Here is a 22,672-nt window from a genome sequence, read left to right on the forward strand (position 1 = left end):
CCTGAGCAAACCAGCACTGACGCTCCTTAAACACACAATTATGACGACACGTGCTTTGATTGCTAGATCTGAAAAGGGCTGTTACTGTCATCAGATGACTGGGTTTGAGAATAAGTTTTTAGAATAATTGTGTGTGTTGTCAAATCTTTTCCAGCTGTGGGCTGTTACAGGCATCCCCTCCCTCCCTAGGTCCTAATGGAACTCTGATTCTGTTCACCATCTCCCTCCCTGCGTGGGCCTCTGCCAGGCGATGAATCCTGATTGGTTTCACCCAGTCTCTGAGGTCTGTTCGCAGTTCTGGTGATCAGTTTTGGGCACGGGCGTGTGACACAGTTCTGGCCACTGGGTGTTTGGGGAAGTCCGCTGGGGGGTTTCTGGGAAAGGCGTCCTGGCGTCCAGTAGAAATGTGCAGGATCGTCCCTTCTGCCTCTGCCTGTTGCCAAGCGGGATGCCTGGAAAGTGGTCACCATCTGTGATCCTTGAGGGGAGCCATCCTAGGGACACGACAAACACAGAGGGTGGCAGACAGCCCAGAGATGGAAAGATCCTGGCTTCCTGATATTGCCTTTGAGTTGCTGAATTAAGCAACCCTGGAGCAGCAGTTCCTAACACTGTGACACGTTATGTGAGAATGTTGACGGGTCCCTTTGCATTAGCAGGGTTTTCTGTTACCTGCAGCCAAGCCGTCTTCATAGATACATGAATTGTTTGAGATAAAACAAAATATAACTCAAAAAGAGCAAAGGTTACCCCAACCATGTCTCATTTATATCATGTCTAAGAGTGATGTTCAGCCTGGTCACTGATGAACTTAAGGCAGTCCGTCATGAGTGTGTGCGTGCCTCCGCATCACACCCCACAGAGGGAACCCCCCCGGAGAGGACCCATGTTCTTTACAGCTGGTGGTGAGTTCTAGTTAGGGTATTGCTCTGGCTGCTTTGACAGAAATGAAATAACAATGACTTTTTTTTTTCTTTTTAAATTTAACTTTTATTTTATATTGGAGTATAGTTGATTTACAATGTTGTGTTTGTCTTGGGTGTACAGCAACCTGATTCAGCGTTACATATATCTATTCTTTTTCACATTCTTTTCCCATATAGGTTATTACAGAAATACAATGACTTTAGAAGATTGTGAGATTGATTTTTCTCTCCGAAAACAAATTTGAGCTGGTAGGCGATCGAGGAGATGGGTGGCCTGCCCCACGGGTTCTTCTCTGTCATCTGCAAGGATGTTGTTTCCATGGGCACCGAGAAAGCTGGCTTACCACCACGCCAGGGTTTCAGAGCCTGGGAGGGGGTAAGAAGGAAGGGCAGAGTCGAGTAGTGGAGGCAGCCTCCTTTTGACCCAGAATCGCACATATTAATTTCCAGTCACAACTCATTGGCTGGAACCTGGTCACATGACGACAGGTAGCTGGAAGGGCGTCTGGGAAATAGCTGTCTCTAGCTGGGTGGCCATGTGTCCAGCTAAAACCTAGAGGGTTCGGTTAGTGAGAAGGCAAGAATAAACACCAGGTGATGGTTAGGAGTGTCTGCCACGTGTGTGTCCTGTGCAGTGACAAGGAAGAGCGTGACCAAGGCAGAGTGCTGGCGGCCACTCTCTGGTTGTGAAGCGGGGATGTGAGCCAGGATGGCCAGGCTCCCAGAGCAGCCTGCAGCCTTGTACTGGTTCTGACCTGCCCTCGGCCCGTCTTCCGGTCAAACAGGGGACTTGAACCAGGTGGTGTTTAAAACCTCTTCAAACTGACCTGTTCTGGCACGGCCCTACAGCACAGGCATTCTGTCCCTAGAATGGGCGCAGAGAGCTGGTGGCAGCAGGGTGAGTAGCCCGCATGTGGTGGTGAGCATTAAAGCCATGAGAGAAGTCACTGCCGACCTTTACTGAGAGCTTATTAGGAGCCCGGAACCGGGCTGTGTCCCTTACACAGATTAACCCCTGTGAGATGGATTGTTCCCATTTCACAGATGGGGCCGCTGTGGCTCAGGAAGGGTTAGAGAAGGGCTCTAGACCCAGAGCCCACATACTTAACTCCATGTCTTGGGAAGGACTGGGACCTGCAGTGGGATTTGTGGGGTGTGGCCAGGTCATACTGAGCCCAGAAAGCAAGGCCGGAGAGCACTGGGCCTGATTCTGCCCTTATCCAGGGCCAGCTTCGGGCGTGATCTGCAGCGTTAGTTGGCTCCCCCACTGGTGACCCTGTAGCCAGGAGGTGGCTGTTGCTATTCTTTGGCACATCTGGGCACGACGTTGCCATGGGTTACATAACCCCTCACCAGGCTTTTCTTCAGGAGGAGGGCAGCGTGGGTAAGAGAGGCGCCCGGGAAGGTCGGTGTGCGGCGCAGCCCAGAATGTCCTGGGAGGCACGTTGTGTGGCTCTCAAGCATCCTTTAAAGTCTCACCCCTGCCTCAGGGCCTGCTCCTGTCCCGTACTCCCAGAGGCGGCTGGTGCTGGGAAGAGACAGAACCCCGGCCGTAGAACCTGAGGGTCAGTCCACGAAGTAGCCGTGCCCCTCAAGCTGGCACTGCGTGCTGGCCTGGCTCCTGAGATCAGACCCCTCCTCTTGCTCCAACCTGGAGGTCTGTGGCTTTGGGCCCTGAGGGGACTCCAGGAAGGGAGGGGGCATCAGTGGGTGTGCAGTCCCCTTGGTGGTGGGATTCCTTGGGGTCCATGGGTAGCCTGGCCTAGGTGTGGTGGGGAAGGCCCTTGCAGCCACCTACCTGTTGGCCCCAGGCCACAGGCAAACTCCCTGTGGAGGAGCAGACCCAGAGGAGGTGAGGGCTCCCTGGCCCCGCCCCAGTGGGGCCTCTGGGCAGCCAGCTGTCCCTGGGCGCAGCAGACTCACCGCGTGAACAGCTGTGGGGTGGTGCCCGGACTAATCCACCTCCGTGCTCTGGCTCCTCTCACTCACAAAGATGCAAACCCTCCTACTGCTCCCGCAGAATCAGGACAGTCTTACTTAGTGCTGTTTCTTTGGTTTGTTCCTGAAGTGCAGATGTTTTCCTAAAATGCAGTTATAAATGCATCAGCTCCAATCTGCTCCTTTTTTTTTTTAAAGGCTTGTGCCTTTTTTAAATAATTAATTATTTATTTTATTGATTGTGTTGGGTCTCTTTTGCTGTGCACGGGCTTTCTTTAGTTGCAGTGAGTGGGGGCTACTCTTCATTGTGATGCACGGGCTTCTCATTGCTGTGGCTTCTCTTGTTGCGGAGCACGGGCTCTAGGCGCGTGGGCTTCAGTAGTTGCAGCACATGGGCTCAATAGTTGTGGCTCACAGGCTTAGTTGCTCCACGGCATGTGGGATCTTCCTGGAGCAGGGATCAAACCCATGTCCCCTGCATTGGCAGGCGGATTCTTAACCACTGTGCCACCTAGGAAGCCCTCCAGTCTGCTCTTGAAGATTGAGCTTGGGCTGAGTCTCCTCCACAGGAAACAGCACCACCCTCTCTGGGCCTAGCTGGGTCCCCTCCCCTCCCCCACTCTGCTTCCCCCTCATGGTACTGGTTTCACAGGCTTGATGTTCTATTTACCCATTGCTCCACTGACCAGATTGTGAGCTTCCTTTTTTTTCTTTGGTTTTTAAACACTTAAAGAAAAAAAATTTTTTTAACCTCAAAATGCAGAGGATCGTATGATATACCCTCTAGGAGTCATCACCCAGCTTCAGCGATTGTCAACAGTTTGCCAGTCTTGGTTCATTAATTCCTCCTTGATCTTTCCCTGTCACCCCCCTTCCAGAATGTGTTAAGCAATGCCTACATCTCATCTCTTTTCTCCCGTAAGTACATTTCAGCTGTGAGCTTCAAGGTGGCAGAAACTGTGTCCTGTGTCTTGTGTCCTCAGCACTTCAGGTGGTGCTCAACACATACTGGCTTTGGGGAAATATGTTGCTTTGAATCAACTGATTGGCTGGATGAATGAATTGGTTTCAACCTTTGGGACCCAGCCGGCACATCAGCTGGAATTTGAATAACTGGAGTGTGAATGACTGCTGGGAGCCCACAACTTCTTTGGTGCTTTCCAGGAGGTTCTGGAATCTATCAGGCTCTCACTCATCAGACTTTAAGGTTGGTTTATTCTTAGCCAAGCCTCTTTGATTTTGCAATTAAACTCCACTTTGAGGCGACCTTGGAGAGGGAGAACTATGAAGATGTAGCTTTTACCTTTGCTTGGTTCATATTTAGTTCACAATTATAGACTTGAGTTTTTTGTTTTGTTTTGTTTTTTAATTACAATGCTGTATTTACTTAGGCCAGAATGATTAGGATGGGGAAAAAAAATCAAAGTATATAATACATCTAAAGCATTTTCTTTAATACCATCTTTCTATTCCTGGTAATGGTATTTTAACTACACAAATGAGATCATTGAATGCACATTTTTCTTTCAAACGGTCATGGTCATGTTTAAGACGCTAAATTCTGTACACTTGGAAGGGGACTCTGAGACTGGAGTCCCTAGACACGGCATTTCCAGCTTTTACAAGGTGAAAATCGGGCCAGGGTTTGGGCTTTGGAAATCTCTGGTGGCAGAATGATAATGATATATTCTTTTTTCCTCTTAATTCAGAAATGGTGTTTACCGTCATACAATAATGGAATTGCCTATTTACTAGTGCTTTTTTTCAGAATTACATTCTAAAATTTTTTCTTTCACTATTCAAATCTGTTGTAAAGTTGGATTAAGTTAACTGTCTTCTGTTTGCTTCTTTGTTTGTTTTCTTTTTTGCTGCTTCATCAGGGATTCAGAGTCACACTTCTCTTTCTGGGTTTAAGATAGTTTTACCGTGTGGGTTTAGCAGTGGGGACTGAGGCTGTGCCCAGGAGATGTTTGATGACTGTTAACTTTATATGTTCAGCCTGCAACATGAAACAGTGGTTTCTGCTGAAGTATGTACAGGGCTTGGATCTGGTCATGATGCCATGTTGAGTCAAGAGCATCTTCCATGGGAAGTGATGGGACTTGAGAGAGATTTTATAACAGGGAAGAGCCAAATCTGACTACCTGTTGCATTTGTTTCTTTTACTTTAACCTTTGCTTCCAGTTGCTTTCGTTCACTAAAAGGATACTGTCTATACATGATGGCCTGCCTCAGGGAACTCTGCCTCTCTGCCTGGATGTTAAACCAAAGTGCCTTTGTTCAGGGAAACATCCAGACCCTGTCTACCTATGGATGGCTGCGAGAAACAGGAAATTAACACATCCCCTTGCCGAGGCTGTCCGTTCCAGGGGATATTTGCAAAACTTTTGGCCTTTTTTTCTTCCTCATCTCCTCCCCCCTCTCTGTGCTATAAAAGAAACTGGATCCAAACCCAGATAAGATGGTTATTTGGAGACATCAGTCTACCATCTTCTCAGTCTGCCGGCTTTCCGTCCTTGCCTCGACACCTCCTCTCCAATTTACTGGCCTGTTGTGCAGCAAGCAGAGTGGGCTTGGACTTGGTAACAGTTTTAGGATTAGGAGAGGTAGGAGCTGTGCTGAAGTAGGTCGCAATCCCCCAGCATCTCACCCTGCTGGTGTGGCAGTGACTCTTCCTGTGGACTTTGCTTTCTGGGCTGTGAGTGAGCAGGCTGTGGGGTTTCTGCTGTGGGCTGAGTCCAGGCTGTCGCTTGGCATGACTTGGACAAGTTCAGTGGGGTGTCTAGAAGAGCTGCAGTAGACCCCAGGGCTGTGCGTGCTCCAAACTCCCGTGGAGGGAATATACAGGAAGATGGCCAGAAGGGAACCCAAGGAACGCTTGATTTCTTGAGTGGCCAAGAGCCTCCTCACCGGGGACGGGAAAGGAGAAAGGGGCTCTGGAGCATGGGACTGGGCTTGGGCTCCAGAGACGGAGAGAGCCCGTTGGCTGGTAATCCTGTCTTCTTAGGGTGGGGCCCAACAGAAGCTGAGACAGATGTTCCAGGCTGGGAAACCTGTGGTGAGGCGGGACACCACAGCTGAGTCAGCTCCCAGGAAGGCAGGCTTGGGGGGGCAGGGGCAGGAAAGGGTTGCAAACGTGGCTGCTCGCCCTGGTGGATGGGGCTGGGCTGGTGCATAGGGAAGTGGCCCGTGCCCAGGACTTGGAAGGGGAATCACAGCATGGAGCAGAAGCAGCAGCTCAGGGAAACGGCCGAATCTTTGTGTTTAGATGGTGGGCAGGGGTCTGTATAACTCCTCCAGGGCTGGAGAGTCAAACACAGCACATCCCTGCTCTGTGCCAAGTGCTCTGCGTATTATATTTATTCCTCACCACCCTCCTGCTCTTTTACACTCTTCCCCCCAATCTTATTTAAAGATCAGGAACCTGAAAGTCAGCAAAGTGAAGCTGTCAAGAGAACACAGAAAACAGCCGCAGAGCAGGGGATTGGCGCAGATCTGCCGATCTCTGAAGCTCATGCTTTCCACTCTATCAGGGCTCTCCTGAGTCTCTTCCACTGAAGAAGTGAAGAAACACCCAAGGCGGAGCCATGCACCGGGTTCTCACATTGGAGTCCTAGCTTCAGCTGCAAATGCAAACTTCAAAGCCATGTGAATTTTGCATTATATCATTATACTGTAACCATTAAAAACAAAAAAGAAAAGAGCATGCCTTTCCTCTCCAAGTTTTCTGGGAAAAGAAGCTCCAGCAGAAGGCATGTATGTGTTTACCTCATGCCTTGGTGTCAATGTGCTGCCCCCTCCGCCCCGCCCCTGGGCTGTGTGCACACCAGGCTGGGCCTAACCCAGTGGAAGTAGTGAGATTCTGACCATGATTTGCCATTTGCAATCTGCCAAGGGAGAGTCAGAAGGTAGGGGCACAGAAACCCAGAGCATATCAAGGGGAAGTGGTGGGTGTTCCCAGATGGAGGCCTGTATCATCAAATGAAAAGCCACAGATATGTGGAGATGTCAGTAGCCCAAGAACTAAAAGCAGTAAGGCAGTCACATGATCCCAGCCATCTGGTTAACCCAGCATATCTTCAGTATTTTAAATCTGGAACTAAATATAGCCCCTTTCCCAAAAAGCCCTCAGCATATTGAAGAAGGTAGACGAGATGGAGCTTTTGCATGGGATGCCTGTGAAAAAAGATGAGGATATGGAGATCTAGACCCTGGCTTGGAATTTCCTGGTAAAGACCCAAGGTATTTTCTCTTTATTGGAATAGTTAGCTTTTGCTTTGCATGTATCAAGCTCCCAAAACTTAGTGGCTTAAAACAGCAACCTTAACCTGTTTGCTGTGAGCTGGGGTTTGGCCACGCAGTTCTTTTAGTCTGGGCTGACACTCCAGATCCCCATCTATGGGTGGTGTGGCTGGACTGGATGGTCTGGGCTGGCTTTGCTCCCGTGTCGGGTGATTGGCAGGCTGGTTGTTTGAAGAGCGCCTCAGCCGGGACTGCTTGCCTTGGCCCCGTGTGTTCTCTCATGCTCCAGCAGCTTGCCTGGGTATCTTCACACAGTGGTCTTGCTGTTCTAAAAGCAGCCAAGGAGGACAAGCCCTAATGCATAAGTACTTTCCATGCCTCTGTTTGCAGTTTCTTTGCTATCTTCTCATTGGCCAAAGCACATACCTTGTCCAAGCTTAGAGTCAGTTTGGGAGGAGACTACACGAGGCTGTGGGTACAGAAAGACATGAACAGATTGGGGGCCGTCACTGCAGCAAATCAAACCTGTCTGTAAGCCTGAGATTTAACTTAGCAAAAGCAGTCGTTTCCACCTGATGCCCATCTGAAGACGACTCTGAACCATATGGTGATTCATCCTCGTGTAAAAAGGCAGTGTACTTAGCGGTTCTGGTGGCCTCATCGGTCTGTAAGTGTGGTGGAAAATCTCCCAAGAGGCTGGAGGCAGGAAGTGGTTAAAGGGCCAGTCTAGCCTAGCACCAGAAGAAAGTTCTCACCTCCTACACCCAAATGCAGAGCAACCAAGAGACAAGCCTGGTCTCTGAGCTGCTGAAGCAAGAGACACCACCAGGCTGAGAAATCAGGGGCGGGTGGTTTCCCCGGGCAGCAAGGTTGCATCCCAGGCCCACAGTGAGAGGCTGAAGATGGCATTTGAGCCCGAGTGACAGAAAGAGGGGTGGGGGTGATAACATGTGACCACTTAGTACTCACAGAGCTGGAGGAACCAACAAACAGGGTAAGAAACTCTCCCTGTTTCCCAGGAGGAGGGAGGAAGCAGCAGAGTGAACTGACAAAAGTTGGGTAGGTAACAAAGCTAGTGAAAACCATTTTCTTTCGAGTGTCTGCCATATGCTGGGGATTGTACTTAGCCTTTAATTTAGTCCTCACAACATCCCCAGGTAATTAGTCCCAATTTACAGATGAGGAAACTGAGTCTCAGAGAGGTTAAGTAACTTGGCCCATGGTCACCAAGCTTGAGGTTCTGACCCAGGTCGGTCTGCCTCCAGAGTGCTGTGCCCTTTCTCTGCATGTGCTGCTGATGTGGTCCCACATGAAAAAGTATCTTTAGGCAGCAAGTGCTGTCCCTTCTAACAGAACTCGGAAAGACCCCAAAGGCCATCAGCCAGGCAGGAGCGCTTCAAGACATTTGTGTAATGGAAAAGGAGCCCTTCCAAAGGTGGTGGTAGCCTCAAAAGAGGGTGGTAGCGTAGCAGAAGGGAGAGGAAGGCATGAAGGAAAGCCCCAGCATATTTATTGTTGGGGTACAGGGACACCCACCCAAAAGGAGACAGTGCACTGAACCTTCTCACCATTCTATGATCTGATCTCCAGTCACACACCCCACTCACCTTCCCCAAACTAAAAGGATCCCCTTATAAGAGGGTCATTGTAAAGTAGAATAAATCCAATCAGGAATGACTGAGATAGTGGGAGGTTCTGAAATCCACAGGCTAGTGAGCCAGAAGCAGCCAGCTGTCCTCGGGCAGCTGGTGAGTGGCACATGCCAAGAGTTAACTTGTTCTGTGTAGGTACATGGACTGCAAGAGGCACAGATCTCATTTCGTATCTTGTCATCACCACTTAATAACCTTGTGCCCTTGAGTTTCGATTTTCTGCTTGCACGTTAGAAATTACCAAGCCTGTTCTCCACGCATGTCAAGGGAAACCTAAGGGAATGGATGGTTTTGAACGGTTAGAAGTTCCTGGTTCCTGGAGGAGTGGAGCAAGGGTTGGAGGCTGCCCAGGGGAGGCTGCTCAGAGGGAACACGGACATCCCACCCAGCTGGGGTGTGTTTTGGAAATACTGGCCAGTGTTTGCAGCTGAATTTCGGTGCCTTCCATGTTCATCCCTGGGAGCTTGGCCAGGCAGCAGAACCTGTCCAGGGTGACGGATGGAGAGACTGTGATTTGGATCTGACTTAGGTTGTTTTCCTCTGGGCGGGGAGGGGCATGGTTACTGTTGAACCATCAGATGAGCATGGCCACGGACACCCCCAAGGTCAAGGATACGAAAGAATGGACTAGGATGCCTCCCAGACACCCCAGGCGAGGCACTCGCCAGCCTGGATCAGGGGCCCAGAGCCACCCAGGCTTGATGCTTTACATCTAGGGTTGGGGTTTGTCCACATGAAGGCTTCACCCTCTTTGTTGCCTCAGGAGGGAACAACTACAGGGCTACCGTCAGGTGGGCACATATCCTGTCTCTTACTGTGACCTCAGCCACTTCAGGGGTTCAGTGTAAAAGTCCTGGCCTTGGCCCCTCACCACGTGCAGATTCTGGTGAGTTGCTTTCAGGGTCTGTGGGTGTCCTTGCAAACACCCCCAGCGGGAGGCCATGGGGAGTTTGAGTTTTTGGAAACAGAAAACAGTTTTGGGGGGTCCCAAATATATGAAATCCTGGGTGGGATCAGCCGGGGTCGTGAATTTGTTTTAGCCAGTAATGCCAGAGAGCTTGTGAGGCTGGTGAGTATCCCCAGGAGGGAGATCATCTTGGGACATGAAGCACTGGCCCCCGGATAGGCGTGGTGACTAAAGGGACAGAGGCAGTGCTCATTTGAAGGTATAAATTGGAACCTGTTTTTTAACAGAGTTGCCAGATGCTTGACCTACAGGCTGTTGTGAAGTGCAAGTGTATTTTCGTCCGTCTTTTAGCCAGTGTTCTCTTGTGGTAGAAAGTCAGACAGGTCTTTTAAAGGAGTGGTTCTCAACCTCCCTTGAGGACCCCAGGTGTGGAGGTAGGGTGGGTGGGGGGAGGGCAGCTGGGAAGCAAGAGACCTCTGGGCTCAGGCTCCTGCGTCGTTGCCTGCACATGTGCTTTTTTTTTTTTTTAAACAGCTTTGTTGAGATGTAATTCACATACCAAACAACTCACCTGAAGTGTATCATTCAGTAGCTTTTAATATATTCATAGAGTTGTGCAGCCCTCACCACATTAGCAGGTGCGCTTTTATCTGATTGCTTTTCTATTGTATTTGAAGGAGAAAAAGATCCTGCCACTAAAATCGGGTTTGAAATAACTGTTATAATCTTGCGGTGGCTAAGAACCTTTTCAGAAGAGGCTGTGATTTTCAAGTTCTATTTTAAACCCCAATGAGAACCAGGAAATAAACTTGGTATCTGAGACTGATGGGGTAAAACCCATAGCAACCATTCACTGTCTTCACAAAAGGGACGTTTAGAGCGTCATTCGGCATTTTTAAAAGTCCTTTTGCACTGTTCTAACATGGTCGGAGGAAAGTAGAATGGTGGGTGGGGCTGCAGGAAGACCCGTGGATGCAGCTGAAATAGGGCCAGTGGTCCACGATGCGGGGCAGCTCTCTAATTAGCAGATGGGGCTACTTGGTGTAGGAACAGATCCTCGACACAGCCCAGCCATCCCTAAAGGCATTAAAGCGGGGCACGAGGCAGTGATTGACATTCAGGATAACGACTGACGCTGAAGAAGCAGGGTCATCCTAGCGAAGTGTTCATCAGAAACGGCTGAAGATTTAGAAGTTCAGGGTCAGCATGGGGTGAGCGTTTGCTGGTCCTCATAAAGACTTCACGTGTCTGGCCCACCGTAAGTGCTCAGTAGACACCCTGTCCGTTTTATAAGGCCGTGCTGTAAAATCTGCCTCCCTGTGGAGGTCAGATAAACGAAGCCTCCTCCAACCATTCCCACTTATTAATCAGAAGGGCGCCTCCTCCGCGGGGCTAATCTGGGGGCAAAGACCTCAGCAGCAGCGCGCGATCGTTCCCCGACGGGGATTCACGCTTCCCTGCAGGAGGACGGGGCTCACTGGGTCATCTTCAGTGGACAGGCTTGGTGTGCCACCTCGAAACACATGTGTCTCGCCTCTCCTCTCTTCACAGGACATGTTCCTGATTGGAGGCGGAACCATGAGGAGGCGATAAAGCGCAGAAGCATGCTTTTCCGCAGTCGCTTCGTGCTGCTGCTGGCGCTGGCTGCGCTGCTGGCCTTCCTGAGCCTCAGCCTCCAGTTCTGTGAGTGCGGCCGGCGGGCGGGTCCTGGGCTCCGGAACAGAAGGCCCCGTGGGGGGGAAGCACGTCGGTCCCAAAGCCTTTGTTCTTTAAACGAGCAATGAGCTTTCAAACAAGCCAGCCTTTCTGTGGGTGGTGCGGGTGGTGGGTGGGTGTGCCTCTGTGCCTGCGAGGAACGGGAGCAACCACCAGGCCTTGTGACGTGTCCTTGGCTTCTCCCTGGATTCCTCAGCTGCCTCGTTATCCCTGGATCTTTAGTTCAGGTTCCCAGGGCAAAGACAGTCGGGGGTCGGCGTGTGTCCTCATGGCAGGCCACACAGCAGAGGTGTCTGGCCCACCCGTTGGTTCTTTGGGGGCTGGGTGTCCATTGTGAGGGAGGGTGGGGGGGTTAGGTCCCAGTACCAAACCCAGCCCCTGGGCAGCAGGGCCGTGCTTGGGAGACCCGACATGGTGAGGCAGGAGCACAGCTGAGGAAGCCGGTCCACGGGCCTGCACTCTGCCCTTCTCCCGGAGCTTGTGCTCAAGCTGGGCCCCAAATCTGTGCGCCCCCCTGCTCCCCGAGGGTGGTCGTCCTCAAACACAGACCTGACCCGGCACCTCCTTGCTTGTCACCCTTCAGTGGGGAGTCTCTGGGAGGCCCCTTGCCTTCCCGGGGCCCCTGTCTCACCTTGAACTCTACTCCATAGCCTTGCCGAGTGGCTTGCCATTCTCCATACACCCAGGCTCTTCTCTGAGCCCACATCCCGCCTCTGCCTGGACTGCTCTCCTCCTCACCTCCCTTCCGTCCTCTCCTCCCCATGGTTCACTCAGCCCTATCTTCTTCAGGAACATCCTGTGACTCCTTAACTGGGTCTGGGCTTTTTGGTTGTACATCCAGGGTGCCCTGAACCTGCTCCCCTCCTTACACTAGCCATGCCGTATCATAGTTTTTTGTTCTTGTGTCTTTTCCTTCTGCAAGACTGTCTGCTTTTTGAGAGCAGGGCCCATGTCTGTTTCCCTCCTTATCGCGGGAACCAGCACTGCCAGCCGCACAGTAGGTCTCTGGAACGCTAAACTGGGTGAAGGAATGTACACCTGCTCTAGAAAGCAGGCTGCCTCTAATTCCCAGTCCTTCTGGTGCTGTGTGCTTGAAGCCAGGAAAACATCTGTGCCATGTCTGCAATCATGTTTTTGCTGCCACCCACCTGCCCTCCACCTTCCACCTCTCCCTCATGGGTGGGAGACAAGAGCTTGGCCCCCATTCCTGCCTGGGACAGCTCTGTGAGGAGGTGGCGTTGTCTCTGTTTGCATGATGGAAGGAAGGGCAGGTGGCTGCGAGAGCGGGATGTTCTGAGTGTGCTGCGGGACGGGGGAAAGACTTGGCATTTGGAATAAGTGGTTTCAAGGGAGGAGGCTTTGAGCAAGTTTCTCTGCTTCACCTCCAATTTGTGCCATATTCCATGTATACATCTAATGCATATGACAGGCATTTCTAATAGCAAAGAGAATTAAAAATACTCACTTTATCCTTCCAGAATAGGGAAAGAGGTCAAGAGAAAGTGTGCATAAGAAGTTTAAAGATACTCCAGGTAGTTAATGAACTGTTAAAAAAAAAAAAAAAGAATCTTTTCCAGAAAGTATATTAGGACTTCATTCATTTAATTGTTTTTAACTTTTCATTAAAAACTTTCCCTCCTTTCGTTGGAGAGGTGGGATGTTACAATCAACCTCGATTGTTATTCTCAGACCCTGACAGGTTCGGAGACGTGAATGTGGGTTAGTTGTGTTTGCTGCGTTTCTCTTGAATGAGGTGGTTTCCACGTCACTGAATTGGCCTGTGTGTTTTGCTTATATAACTCTTCTGAAAGTACCTTCTGTTTTAGGAGAGCCAATTTTCAGCGGTACTTTTTTTAGGAAAAATTTTGCAGGGTAAATTGGCCTGCCTGGGTCTGAGGTCTTTATTCTTGAATACGTTGGAGTTCGGGAAGATATTAAGACATGGACGTTCTTACTGCTCTTCTGCTTCTAGGTAAACTAACTTTAGAATTTAACAATTTTTGTGAAAATTGAGTTAAATCTATTTATTTAATTGCTTTATTGGTTGCTGATTATTATGGTGTAAGAAACTGGACTAATTCGTAATACAAAGGTGTCTGCTAAGTAACACTTATATTTTTTTTCTGACCCTAAATTATATGGACTTTTTTCTTTACCATTTCTTTTGACTAATTTGTGAGTACCAGATTAGAACATGTGATTGTTTTAGGTGTTATATTTGAGGCAGTCAAATAGAACTTGATTTTCTTATGTTTTAAGTGAACAGTATTATTTGTTTTCTGAAATGATTGTATATTTTATTTTATCTTGTGGAGAGTTTTTCTTTTTCATGGGAAAGTTATGACCCAGGTAACAATGAAAAAATCAGGTTGTTAAATTAAGCATTTCTTCCTCTCGGTACAGAAAGTGTGTATGTGAACCTACATATGTTTATTAAGTGCTTACGTGTGTTGGATATTTTTCTACACTGTTGGGGTGAAGGTGGTAGGGAAAGGATACAAAAAAACATTAAAATACAGTTTGTAGTTTCTCAAACTATGCTTATTTTAATTTACTTTTTAAATTATGTTTATTTTAAATGGTAGTAATGACTCGCTGTATGCTAATAGACAGTAATGAAAATCACTCATTTTGTAATTTCAAGTCCTTGATGTGTTTGAGTTTGGAAATAGAGGGATTCTGAAATTCCTGATATTCGAATCGAAGAAAGGAACAAGTAAGGCATAAATATCACTAGTTATTCTAGTTAAAATGAGTACAAGTGGGAAAATAACTTCTCAAAGTGAGGGACTCCTTCAGTGCGACAGGAAGAGACCACTGGGTTCTGAAGACTTGTGGATGATTCCTTATCATGCTGCTTTTTCTGCTTGTTTGTAATCGTCCTTTTTCCTGCCTCAGCACAGCCTTTCCTTCGTGCTTATTTCGTGCTCATTTCACCACGTTCCAACCACCGTTCCCAAAATGGCAGCGTGGCAGGGGCTCAGCTCCCAGACCCTGGAACCGCAGCCGTGGGTTTGAATGCAGCTGTGCCACTCAACAGCTGTGTGCCCTCGGCAGCCGTGGCCTCCTGGAGCCTCTGTTTCTTCTTCTGTAAAATGGAGTTCGTTGTTGCTACTTTGAGACATTGGCGTGAGAAGGGAGGTTTGCGGAAAAACCCTTGGCTCGGGGAAGCGCAGTCAATGTAAACAGTACAGAGTCCTGTCATGATGCGTCATCGTCAGAATCCAGGGCTCTTGGTGTCCCAAAGGCTGCTTCAGCCACTTGTGGAGAGAGCTTTTGAAATAGTATATCATGCATTTCTTTCTTTTTGATCAGAGCTCCTTGGCCATGACAGGGGTCAGTCTACACTGGGGCTCCTGTACCTTGGGTAGGGCCCTGGTTGACCAGAGCAGGTTTCTAAGGGAGATGCCCAAGGTGAACTGGAAACTCAGATTCCCAGGGAGAAGAGGGGAGGGTTAACCTGCCAAAGTGAAGGCCAAAAAGAAGGTTGTCTTCAATATCGGAAGAGCCCTTATCTCTATCCATTATCTGCAGGAGGAATTAGACCAGCCCTGTGTGGCCTGGTGACCACGGAGAGGCGTTTCAGTTAAGTGTCAGGTGAAGCCTCCTGACTGTCACCATCTTGCAGAGGTGGAGTGGGCAGTGTGTACACCCTGGAGCGTTGCTCTATGAAGAATAGAACAGCAGGCAGGTCACTGGACCCAAACCCATTGAAAGCCTCTTCGGACTCTGAGGTTTTGGGAATTTTATCTTTCCTTGTTGATCCAGCACCATGAGTTTGCATAGCCTTGTCCTTCAGCAAACGTTCCACTGTGTGCTGGGCCCTGAGCTGGGAATTTCATCGCCCAAGAGGCACGGAAGCGGTCTGTCTAGTGGAGGAGAATCCCGAGCAGATATGTGGAACACAGTGTACAATGTGCTGGGACAGGAAAGAGGCAGCCCCACGAGGAGGTGAGAAAGAACGTGGACTCCAGAGCCAGACTGCCTGGATCTGATCCCTGTCCTGCCACTTGCCAGCTACGTGAGCTCAGGCACGTTTCCTACCCTCTCCATGGCTCGGTTTCCTCATGTGTAGGATGTGGATAACGAGAGTTGGTATTTCATTGGGATATTTATAACACACCTAGAACAGTTCCTGGCACATGGTAATCACCACATGCAGGTTTGTTAAATGAAATGAATGAGAGATGACTCATGGCAGGGTGACGTGAGAGGATGGAGAACAAGAAGCCACTCCAGCCTGGGAGGTCAGGGAAGATTCATTCCCAGAGGAGGTGACATCTGAGCTTGAGCCTTGAGGGATGGTCCAAAGAGGAAGCTGGGAGTTGTCCAAAGAGGAAGCTGGGAAGGGCATTCCTGGCAGATGGAGGTGGGTGTGCAAAGGCAGAGCAAGAGAGGGCAGGACCAGGTCAGTCACCTGTGTGTAGCTGTGAAGGTGGACAAAAGCCAGGGCCACCTCCGTCACCACGTTCTATCCTGAAAGTACGGGGAGCCGCTGAAGCCGGGAAGACAGCATATCATCATTTTGTGCCTGGGAAAGACCACAGTCTGGTACAGTGTTTGTCAAAGCACTTGATCAGAGTCGCCCTGGGAGTTTGTTAAAATGTGTGTTCCAAAAACAGAAAAGAGCACATCTGTGCCCCTCCCCATAGAATCAGAATTGGGGGAGGGAGGACTCCCTGGGGGTTCTGATGTGCACAGAGTTTGGGTGCTGCCCATTCAGTGTCTGGGGGAGGGTGACGCTGAGAGACGCCTCGGGGACCCCTTTCCACCTCCAGTTAAAGGCTGAGGGTGGTCCGATGAAGGTGTTGGCCGCAGAAGGAAGGAGTGAAGCTGAGAGCAGCAGGTGGGTCTGTGGACTTTCAGCTGATCGGGTGGTGCAGCAGGACCAGCATGAAGAAAGAGAAGGGGAGGTCCTACCGTGCCGCGTGGGAGCCTGGCTCGGAGGTTCAGTAGATGCTGCCTTCATTCATGCATCCACGCGGCCACTCACACAGACATCCCCTCTCCACCTGGGGCACGTGTCCCGAAGGCCGAAGGAAGTGCCCAGAATAGTCTGGGAGGTCAACCGTGTGGGGCCGATGGCTCCCTGGGTCTGGACGAGGAGGCCTGGGGGGAGTGCTCTGAGCAAGCAGAGAAGCAGGACAAGCCCAGGCCGCTGGAGGAGGTGGGGGCCGAGCCGGGGGAAGAGTTGGGGAGTCAGTGAGGTGCACTGGGGCCACTGGAGGTACCCAAGGGCCCAGTGGGTGCGGGGTCCTGCTGGAGGGAGGATTCCAGGGGCTGAGCCTGAGAGCCCCTGTCAGAGCCCCCGTGTGGCGCCTTCGTGTTCCGTGCTGCCTGGTCTCCCAGGAGCACGAGGGGGCAGCTCCAGACCCGTGGCCTGTGGGTTTGTTTTGTTTGGCCCAACCAGTGTTTTCACATTTGAAAATTTATTCACCAATGTTTTAAAACTAGGCAATTTCACCTAAACTGCCAGCCCCTCTTTTAAGAACCAGACGGTCCACGAGCCGAGGCCCACAGCCCCTTGCGGGGACACTCGGCTGCGGCCAGCAGCTGGGTGGGGGCCGTGAGCCTACCTGCCGAGCCCTGTCCGCTGCAGAGTTCATAGTCCCTGTGCCCGCAGAGGGCGGGGAGGACAGGGCAAAGGTGAGATCTGGGCGGACGGAGGAGGAGAGGTCGTGAGAGAGACAGAGCAGCGGCGGGGGGCGGGGCCAAAGCCCAGGGAGGCAGGTGACCCGCCTCAGGGTCTCAGACGGGCAGGTGAGGAGCCCCCGCCTGACCAGCTATGTGCGTGCCTGTGTGGGGTGTGTGTAAGTGGTGTGTGTCTGTGATGGGTGTGGTGTGTGTGTAAGTGACGTGTGTATGTGATGGGTGTAAACGTGGTGTGTGTGAATGTGGTGTGTGTATGTGATATGTGGTGTATGTGTGAATGTGATGTGTGTGTGTGATGTGTGTGATGTGTGTGTGTGATATGTGATGTGTGTGTGTGATATGTGGTGTGTGTGTGTAAGTGGTGTGTGTATTGATGTGTGTGTAGTGATGTGTGCAGTGTGTGTGGGGGTGTGTGTGTGAATGTGGTTTGTGTATGTGATGTGTGCAGGGTGTGTGTAAGTGGTGTGTGTATGTGATGTGTGTGTGGGGGGGTGTAAGTGGCGTGTGTATGTGATGTGTGCGGGGTGTGTGTGTAAGTGCTGTTTATATGATGTGGTGTGTGTGAATGTGGTGTGTGTGGGGGTGTGTGTGTGAATGTGGTTTGTGTATGTGATGTGTGCAGGGTGTGTGTATGTGATGTGTGTGGGGGGTGTGTAAGTGGCGTGTGTATGTGATGTGTGCGGGGTGTGTGTGTAAGTGCTGTTTATATGATGTGGTGTGTGTGAATGTGGTGTGTGTGGAGGTGTGTGTGTGAATGTGGTTTGTGTATGTGATGTGTGTGTGGGGTGTGTGTAAGTGGTGTGTATGTGATGTGTGTGCAGTGTGTGTGTAAGTGGTGTGTGTGGGGTGTGTGTGTATGTATAAGCAGGGTGTGTGTGAGTGAGTGATGTCTGTACATCCAGTAGTTTCCCTGGCACCTTCCTTCCCTGCAGAGCCATCATTTTCCTGTATCCTCCAGCCCCCATGTCCCCTGCCTCATGTTGCTTTGGTCTGTTGTCTCCTAGGAAAGAGAATAACTAGGCTTAGTAGAGCAGTGTGTAAATTAAAAGAAAATCGCCTCGGAGCAGGAGAGAGAGCCAGGAGCCCCCCTGCAAGGTGCCTGGGTGTTGGGACGCTCGCCTTGGTCCATCAGACCCTGGCTTTCAGTCCAGCCCACTCTTCGAGGAGGTCGGCTGTTGGCATTTGCGGCTCCAGCTCTTTGTGAGCCCCCGGCAGGTCCGTGGCGTGTGGTGGCGGGGACTTGCTAAGGGACAAACGCGCATAATCACAGCTGCGCGCGGGGTCCTTGGCCTGGTCCTGCGTCCTGCCCTCCAGCCGGGGGGCTTCGTCATTCCCTCATCTCTCTCTGGTGTCCATTTTATGGAGAAACGTGTGTGTCTGGGTGATTTGTGTGTATTTCCCCAGAATTCATGAAGATCTTAATATGTTTTGGTGGCAAAGGTTTGAGGATGCAACCCTCAGGATGCCAAGACTCTAATGTACTGTGTATTTAAAAATCACAGTAAGATTCCTCATTTTGGTGAGTTGAAGTCAGAAAAAATGGTAAATTTAAAATGAAGGCTTACGGGTTTTTTTCTTTTGTTTTGTTTTAATAACGTTTTTTATTGTTTGGTTTTTTTGGGTTTTTTAAAATTAATTAATTAATTAATTTATTTATTTTATTGGCTGTGTTGGGTCTTTTTTTGCTGTGCGCGGGCTTTCTTTGGTTGCGGTGAGTGGGGGCTACTCTTCATTATGGTGCGTGGGCTCCTCATTGCCGTGGCTTCTCTTGTTGCGCAGCACGGGCTCTAGGCACGTGGGCTTCAGTAGGTGCAGCACATGGGCTCAATAGTTCTGGCTCACAGGCTCTAAAGTGCAGGCTCAATAGTTGTGGCGCATGGGCTTAGTTGCTCTGCGGCATATGGGATCCTCCCGGCCCAGGGATCAAACCCGTGTCCCCTACATTGGCAGGCGGATTCTTAACCACTGCACCACCTAGGAAGCCCCAAGGCTTGCGTTTTTAACCTAAGGGTTCTTAGGTCCTAAACAAATTTTTTATTTAATATTTTTTAAATTAAGCTTGATCCTTTTCTTGGAGATTTATTTTGATTTCTGAGAGTTTTAATTTTGCTTTTTCTTTGAATGTTTCATGTCCAGCTATCACATAGAGTTAAATATCAAAAATTTCTGTAGATAAGTGACAAAATTAAGTCTGACAAATCAGCTTTTATCACATCTTAAGTTCATGTCATAGTTATATTGGAGGCGGTGAGAGTATCATGTATCAGGCAGCTCCTTCCACCAACTAAAAATGGGACACGTTTATGTCCATGGGTCATTTCTAGTTTTCTTCCAGGGTGTGGATGTTGTTTCTCTCTCTCTCTCTCTCTCTCATTCTCTCCCCCTTCCTTCCTTCCTTCCTTCCTTCCTTGTTTCTGATCTTAGAGAATTTCTCCTAAGAATAGACCGGAGGACAGAGATGTATGCTCGAAGATGTTTATTGCGGCACTGCTTGTAAGAGGAAAAAGAGATGTCAACGAAGTGTCCAGCAGGAAGTACTGCAGCATCCGTTACACCGTGTTTACATAGATCTGTCTGTGTTGACTTGGAAGGTTGTCCATAATGTATTTACTAAAAGGACACGTGGTACTTTTATATGGGAGTGTGTGAGTGTGTGTGTGTGTGTGTGTGTGTGTAGTCAGCAGTGTTGATAAGAAGGGGAATCTCCCATTTTAGAGGAGAGGAAACGATCAGGGCTAGTTAGGAAAATTAGGAAGTGTCAGTAACATGAGTCAGTGAATTCAGGAGAGTATGTGCCCGTCGCCAAGACCGTGTGAAGAAGGAGACAAAATCGGAGAGGAAGCTTCGGGATGTTGACAGCGTAGCGCGCACTGAATGGAGGTGAGCCAGGGCAGCAGTGGGAGTCTGCCCCGGTGGAGTTTGCATAGATCAGCGTGGGCCCCACTCCTGTTGTCTTGGCAGCAGGGCTCCAAGCTGACGACATTAAAAAAAAAAAGAAAGAAAGAAACCTGAAGTGAGGTAAGTGGTAATCAGAGGCACAGAGCCCTGTGATCTTGTTAGCTCCCCACCTGGGGAAAGGGGTTGGAGGGGGAGGTTTTGAGACTGATCAGGAATGAGATCTTGGGGGACAGAATCTGAGTCCTGAATAAGAAGGTGAAGTCAGGAGTGCACACAGAGAGAGCCTGGAACCGTCTCACCATCCTTCCCGCCAGCGTGGCGCCGGCACCTCATGCCTCACGGAGGCCCCGCAGAGCCAGGCCGCCGGGCGTGCGAGGGACAGGGAGTCAGCCACGCTGTGGAGCCCTCTCTGATTTAACTGTTTCGGGCTCCGGGATCACCTCTTGCCCTCCCTGTCTCTTTCCCTCTCTTTCCTGTGTCATCTGAGGGGCTGGACCCCACTGGCCAGGGGTCTGCCTCTTGGGGAGCCTGGAGCCCAGCCCTGCTTCTCTCCAGCCCCAGGTTTCCACCAGAGGGTGGGATGGCCGGTCTTCACAAGCGTCCAGGTACCTCAGGGCCTGGCGCCGCTGCAGTGCGTGGTCTCTCGCTGTGGTGGCCTCCCCAAGGCTCTCTCACCTCCCGGCCGCTCTTCCTTTTGATCCTTTTCACAGAACCAAATGACCAGCTTTGACCCACCTTTCTGAGCAGTTAGTTTGGTGGCCTCAATGGGGTGCAGACCTTTGAAAACACAGAAAACTTTTTGTTTTGGGGGAAGGGGAAGCAATGTCCTGGGGCCATAGTGACCCCATCACCATTCCCACAGGAGCAGTTTCACCTCCAGCAGAACATCCAGCCACACACACATGGTAGCGTTCACTGGGGGTTCTCTGGGTGGTAAGAATATGCGTGACTCACTTCTTTTTATTCCTTAGTATTGATGGCTATTTTAGGAGGAACATCTGTTTATATGAATTGTAAAGATCCCTTTTCATTTTGTAAAAAGAAAAAAACCTCTTCTCAAGGGTGTTGAAATTGGAAACCTGTTTCCAGGTGCATTGAGTCCTCAGCCTGAGTCCATGGACGTCTGCGTTGTCTCATGTGGTTTCAGGGGTGCTGTGAACCCCCAGAAACCAAATTTAAAAGCAATTGTATGCAGTCCTTTTTCAGGGATGAGGATCAGTAGCTCTTATCAGATTCTCAAAGGTAAGGTAGAGGGGATCGAGGCCCTGAGATGGTTAAGGATGGCTGAGGTTCTTGTCATAGTTCTTTTTTCGGGATCTGTCTTGTTTCTTTGATTTGGAGTCTTTGCTGCTTGCAGCATCTAACTCAAGGGACCCAGTTAGGTCAAGGACAGTTACCAGTGGCCCCAGAGGAGTGTGAGGTTTCCTGGCCCCTCCAGGAGGCCGCAGCTGGGCTCAGGCTCAGGTCACAGTGGGACTCCTGCCCCTGCGCTCTGGCCATCCTGTGGATTTAGGTCTCAAATGTCAGAAGATGGTCAGGCAGGGAGGAGATAAGAGCTTGGGAACAGCCTGGGGCAGGAGCTGAGTCCTCAGCCCCATGAGACCCACCCTGTTGTGGGCTCTGGTGGTGGGGTTCTGGTTTTTATTTGAGAATTACACACATTTTTTTTAAGCTCTTTATTGGACTATAATTGCTTTACACTCCAGTACCAGCTTTTGAGGTGCACCAAAGTGAGTCAGCTGTATTTATACATATATCCCCATATCCCCTCGCTCCTGCAACTCCTTCCTACTCTCCCTGTCCTGGCCCTCTAAGGCATCACCCATCATCAAGTTGATCTCTCTTTGTTATACAGCAACTTCCCACTAGCTATCTATTTTACAGTTGGTAGTGTAAATATGTCTATGCTACTCTCTCACTTCGTCCCAGCTTCCCCTTCGCCCCCCAACCCCTATCCCCATGTCCTCCAGTCCATTCTCTGCATCTGCATCCTTATTCTTGCTCTGTCACTGGGTTCCTCAGCACCATTTTTTTTAAGATTCCGTATATATGAGTTAGCATACGGTATTTGTTTTTCTCTTTCTGGCTTACTTCACTCTGTATGACAGACCCTAGGTCTATCCACCTCATTACGTAGAGCTCCATCTCATCCCTTTTTATGGCTGAGTGATATTCCATTGTATATATGTGCCCCATCTTCTTTATCCATTCATCTGTTGATGGGCATTTAGGTTGCTTCCATGTCCTGGCTACTGTAAATAGTGCTGCAATAAGCATTACGGTCCATGTTTCTTTTTGGATTATGGTTTTCTCTGGGTATGTGCCCAGGAGTGGGATTACTGGCTCATATGGTGTACACACATTTTTATAATCAGCGCAGTCTAGAGGCAGAAGGGCATGAAAGATGCCACAGTGGATTGAGGAGCACAAAGGGAATGGTGGTAATTACCTGTCAGAGCAAGCCATCATTCTTTGGCAGGCCAGTGACGGAGAGAATTCAAGAGCCTTTGGGACTAGGAGGAGGAGGAAATCAGAGAAATCAGGCGACGGGACTGGGGGTGTTTGATTTATGAGAAGGCGTATCTTGAATAAGCTGAATGATTTAAGGGAGTCGTGGCCCCAGGGCTGACTGAGGGCGGACTTGAGTGGCACGAGGAAGCGGTGACTGTAGTCTCCTAGCGAGGTGACCAGCCCAGGGCTGAGGTCCCAGCAAGGGTGAAGCAGGCTCTGGAGCTAGGAAG

General features: G+C 50.0%; 1 protein-coding gene across 9 annotated transcripts in view; it reads left to right on the forward strand.

Annotated features, from left to right (window-relative positions):
- The window catches only part of PXYLP1 (2-phosphoxylose phosphatase 1), a 70,002-nt gene that overhangs the window by 24,213 nt on the left and 23,117 nt on the right, over positions 1-22,672 (forward strand). For 6 of the 9 annotated variants that reach the window (XM_057740024.1, XM_057740026.1, XM_057740027.1 and 3 more), the window contains one exon: positions 11,217-11,348. In XM_057740024.1, coding sequence (XP_057596007.1) covers positions 11,270-11,348 — 79 coding nt within the window. In that variant the 5' untranslated portion in view covers positions 11,217-11,269. Of the gene's footprint in view, positions 1-6,648; positions 7,107-10,797; positions 10,924-11,216; positions 11,349-13,280; positions 13,354-22,672 lie in introns of those variants that run through there. The other 3 variants (XM_057740031.1, XM_057740030.1, XM_057740032.1) reach the window with 3 other exon arrangements.

The sequence above is a fragment of the Hippopotamus amphibius genome, chromosome 6 (genome assembly GCF_030028045.1).
Source record: "Hippopotamus amphibius kiboko isolate mHipAmp2 chromosome 6, mHipAmp2.hap2, whole genome shotgun sequence".
Taxonomy (NCBI): domain Eukaryota; kingdom Metazoa; phylum Chordata; class Mammalia; order Artiodactyla; family Hippopotamidae; genus Hippopotamus; species Hippopotamus amphibius.